At 36.4% G+C, this 4,213-nt stretch overlaps 1 protein-coding gene across 1 annotated transcript in view; it reads left to right on the forward strand.

The window, feature by feature from the left end:
• Window positions 1–3,318, forward strand: part of RFC3 (replication factor C subunit 3) — a 10,399-nt gene extending 7,081 nt beyond the window's left edge. Inside the window, exons 8-9 of the mRNA XM_026858317.1 lie at window positions 780–849; window positions 2,516–3,318. Coding sequence (XP_026714118.1) covers window positions 780–849; window positions 2,516–2,707 — 262 coding nt within the window. The 3' untranslated portion in view covers window positions 2,708–3,318. The remainder of the gene's footprint in view (window positions 1–779; window positions 850–2,515) is intronic.
• Window positions 3,319–4,213: the final 895 nt, after the last annotated feature.

The following is a 4,213-nucleotide window of genomic DNA, read 5'->3' on the forward strand; positions in this document are numbered from 1 at the left end:
TTTTTTTTTTTGGGGGGGGGGGGGGCTGGCGGCGGGGAGTGTGTGTGTGTGTGTGTCAGGTATTTTATTTGTTTTAATTAAGGCTTCTGTTTCACTATCTTTAGCATAACACACCTTTTGTAAAAGAACTAGAAATGAGAAATCACTGCTTTTTTAAAGCACATTAGGAATGTCCCCTTTATCCATCTCAGTGTCATATACACAGCCTGATCCTTTTAATCTGTTCTATATATTACATGAGATGTCACTTAAATTCTTGAATTTAATTTAAATGCTTCTAGCCTCTGACCTCCTAATATCAAAACTTGGGAACTGATAACTGTGTCACGTTCTGCCACCTAACCATCTTACCCTCTCTTGTAACCAGTGAAGACAGAAAACCAACATAAATGAATCTTTTAGCTCTAATCAGTTGGTGTCTTCTCACTAATTTTAAGTATGAATAATAATTTAGATATGAAGAGGAATTAAAGAGAGACAAAGCTGAAACAAATTCTAATAGCCTTGTACCTTCTAGATTAACTGAGACCATTGTAATTAGAGTATATGTAACTTATCTTACTGTTTTGAATAAAAGGTGATATGTAGCATTTGAATTGAAACTGATCTATGCAATGGATTTGGGTTTAAAATAACACAAAACCAAAAACAGAAAAGAAATTTTGCGTGTTTTTTTTTTTGTTTTTTTTTTTTTTTTTCTGGCAGTTTATTTCATGAATAGTGAAAATGCATTAGTATGTTTTGGGGACATCTGATATTTTGTGGTGTTTTCCCAACAGGCTTTTAGAGGTCCGTGGACGGCTTTATGAACTCCTGACACACTGCATTCCTCCTGAGATTATAATGAAGGTAATTCAGTGATCTAGCTCTAAATGTGTTATAAATATTAATGGTATGACAGTCTCAGTTTGAGTTTAAAAAAACCCCACACCAAAACAACACAAATTATGCAGATATTGATGAAATTCCATGTCCTTTCTAAGTAAACATGAGTGACCAAAAATGCTTTTCTCTTGTGTTTCCTTCCACTGGAGTAACCAGAATAGTCCAGGTTATTGCTTTGAAGCAGTAATTAAAGACCTTGTTCCTGCAAACACTGATACATAACATTCACTTCTTATGATCCTCAGTCCATATACTAGACTGTTAGTATATGCTATAGTTAGGTTCATGTATGACAGTTTTGAGTGGTGTAGATTTTGGGGGCAGGAAGATTCTGTTCTCTAATTCAGAAAATGTGTCTATTTTTATTGTAGGCTTCCTTGTTCACACCTTGTCGAATGGTTTACTAAACTTGTTTTGTGATCACAGAACAGCAGCATCGTTACTGAGTAAAAACAAAGGAGGACATGCTTTGTCCCCTTGAATACTTCTCAGGCCAGTTTCTATATTGAAACATAAATGTATTTTATGGGCTTATTTTGATATGGCTTGTTTTCTTTTGTAAAAGTTTTGTTGTGAGTTCAATATTTGCTATGTTCTAGTGGAGAAATTGCTGAAAGATGCTAGACCAGCAGGCCCCTTCAAAGAGAGAAGTCATCTTGGGAGGGGAAAAAAGCAAACAGGATGTGCATGTTCCTAGTTTAGGCAGGATGAAAGGATGCTGAAGACAACTAGAGCAGAACAAAGATTAAAGCTGATGCTTGCTGCTCTACCCAAAGTGGACTTTGCCATCAGACATAATGATGAGATTTTTGTTTTTTTTTTTTTTTTTCACATTAAGTGATTTTTGCTTTCTGACAGTTTTGGTAGTTAGACTTTTCTTTAACCTTCCTTTCTTATGGTTGGTTAGTGGATCCTGCATTCCTCTGTTTAGGGACTGTTGCCATCAGGCCAAAGGTTCTCTACTCACTCCCTTTTCATAAACTTGAAATGGTCTAGGGATACTTCTCACTTAATCCTGACCATTTTAGCAGAGATGGACTTGCAATTATTTTATTGCTATCTCTGATCTAAAATAATGTATTTACTGTTTTTGTAATGACTGCAGTATTGTTGTAAATTATCTTGTGTGTGTATCTACACATACATATGTACATAAACAGATATACTTAAATTTTAAATAAGCCCCTTCCTTGTTATTTATTAAAGTTCTTTCTCTCTGTGCTTGGTGCTGTTGAGATAGCAAGTGTATTCAAATCACTTCCTATCTTGGTAAAAATTCTCCCCAGGGTCCTGGGCCTGCATACAGTAGAGGTTACGTATTTGGAGATGAGGTTAATTTATTTTCTTAGGGCATAAGTAGTTCCAGTATATGATTTTTCCCATCTAAGAACACAATAGGGAATGTCTGTTTTGACATGAGGAATTTATCTTGAAAGAAGGTTCTGAAGAGATATGGTTCCATGAATCTAGTTCTGTCAAATAGGTGCTGTAATGATTCTTGAATGTCTTTTCTGTTGGATTAATGAGCGAACTATTGATCTTAGCTTGGCTATTTTCAGAGAAATGAGGTTATCGTCTTAAGGAAAAGCATATAAATTTTCAAATACTGTCCTGTCTTTTCCCCTTTTAGGGTCTCCTGTCAGAACTTTTAAATAACTGTGATGGACAACTGAAAGGAGAAGTTGCACACATGGCAGCCTTCTATGAATACCGCCTGCAACTAGGCAGCAAGGCCATTTATCATCTGGAAGCATTTGTAGCAAAGTTTATGGCAATTTACAAGAAGTTTATGGAGGATGGACTAGATGACATGATGTTCTAACTCTGATGCCCAAAGTCATACACAGAAAGGTGTATCATGATGCCAGTAATGTTGCAGATGTCTACTTGTCTATACTTGATTTCATGTGGGTTTCATTCAAAGTCAGATATGCTGTTAATATAAACCTCAGTGAACTAAAGAACAATGTTTGTTCAGTTTTAGAAACCAGCTGTATTTTTTTGACAGTCACAAATCCATCTTTAGATTCATACAAAATACATTAGCCTTTCAGAAGGACAGGTTGCTTTGGAAGACACATAAGATCATAGTTGCTCTGCAGTGTTTGTAAGCTGGCATTAAGAAGAGAGAACAGGGATGCTGCATGCTTGCTTTTTGATTGCTCAGACAAGGCTGTAAGCAAAAGATGATTCTTCCATGTTGTGGCAAGTTCTAATAGTTTGAGCATATTATGTTCTGCTTGCTGATTTAATGTATCTCACTATTTGTCGTCTTTTTGTTCTAGCCATGCTGTTTTCTGAGGTCTCCTGACACAGTGTTTTCTGACTCTTGTTTGTAAGCAGTTACATTGGAATTGAGGATGAGCAATACTTTTGTGTTGCTTGTAAATCAGTTTGACAACATGAAACACTTTGTTCAGAAGGAATGGACCTATTGAATATATGTTACGCTCTTCAGGTAAAGATTATTCCTTTGACCGAGAGTAAGGTTTCAACTTTTTAATAAATATGATTTCATCTCTAAAATTATGTGACATTTTTAAAATGGCAAAATAAATTGTAAAAATATGAACAACAAATGAAATGCTGAGTTGGTGTTCTACACTGTCTGTGACTACCTAGCTATGCGCATTCATTTGCGTTGATGTAGACTGTCTTTCAGAAGGGTGTGATACACCTTTTTGTGTAAGAACTAGTTATGCATAATGGAATTTTTTTGGTAGCTAGGGCCTTCCCTCTAGTAAATGATAAAGAAATAATCTCCCTAGTTACTACTAACTGTCATCCCCTTTAGAATGTACAAAAGGCAGCATTAGTCGTTAAAGTGGTAGTCTTGCTGCACTTCTCAGGAACTTGACCATCCCATGTGTGGTGTGAATGCACAGCTTGCCTTCAGATTCATTCTCAGTAAGACAGTGCTGGCCTGCTTCATGCTCAACTGCTCTTGTTGAAACTGAAGAATTCTAGAAGATGGATTTTTTTATTATTTTTTTTTTTTTCCCCTCTTCCATCTGCTCTTGTCACCCAAATCCACAGCACTGGTAGCTTGTCAGAGTGTAACTGTCTTGACTGTCAGATCCTGGAAAACTGTTAAATTAGTCAATGATAGTGGAAATGAGTACTTAAATCCATTACAAGGAAGAAGACAAGAATGGTAGAGGGAACATAATTACTGCATATACAAATTGTCTTCTCTTGCAGGAGCCTAGTCTAATAATTTTTAAAATCCAGACAAACTTTAGCATTTGCCTATTGTAAGTATAGCATGTGATAAAGGAGAACCATGAGTTGTGTGTTGTGCCCTGCCTGCCCCTCCCCGCCCCCCCCC

The sequence above is a fragment of the Athene cunicularia genome, assembly GCF_003259725.1.
Source record: "Athene cunicularia isolate RWA chromosome 1 unlocalized genomic scaffold, athCun1 chr1_part1, whole genome shotgun sequence".
NCBI lineage: Eukaryota > Metazoa > Chordata > Aves > Strigiformes > Strigidae > Athene > Athene cunicularia.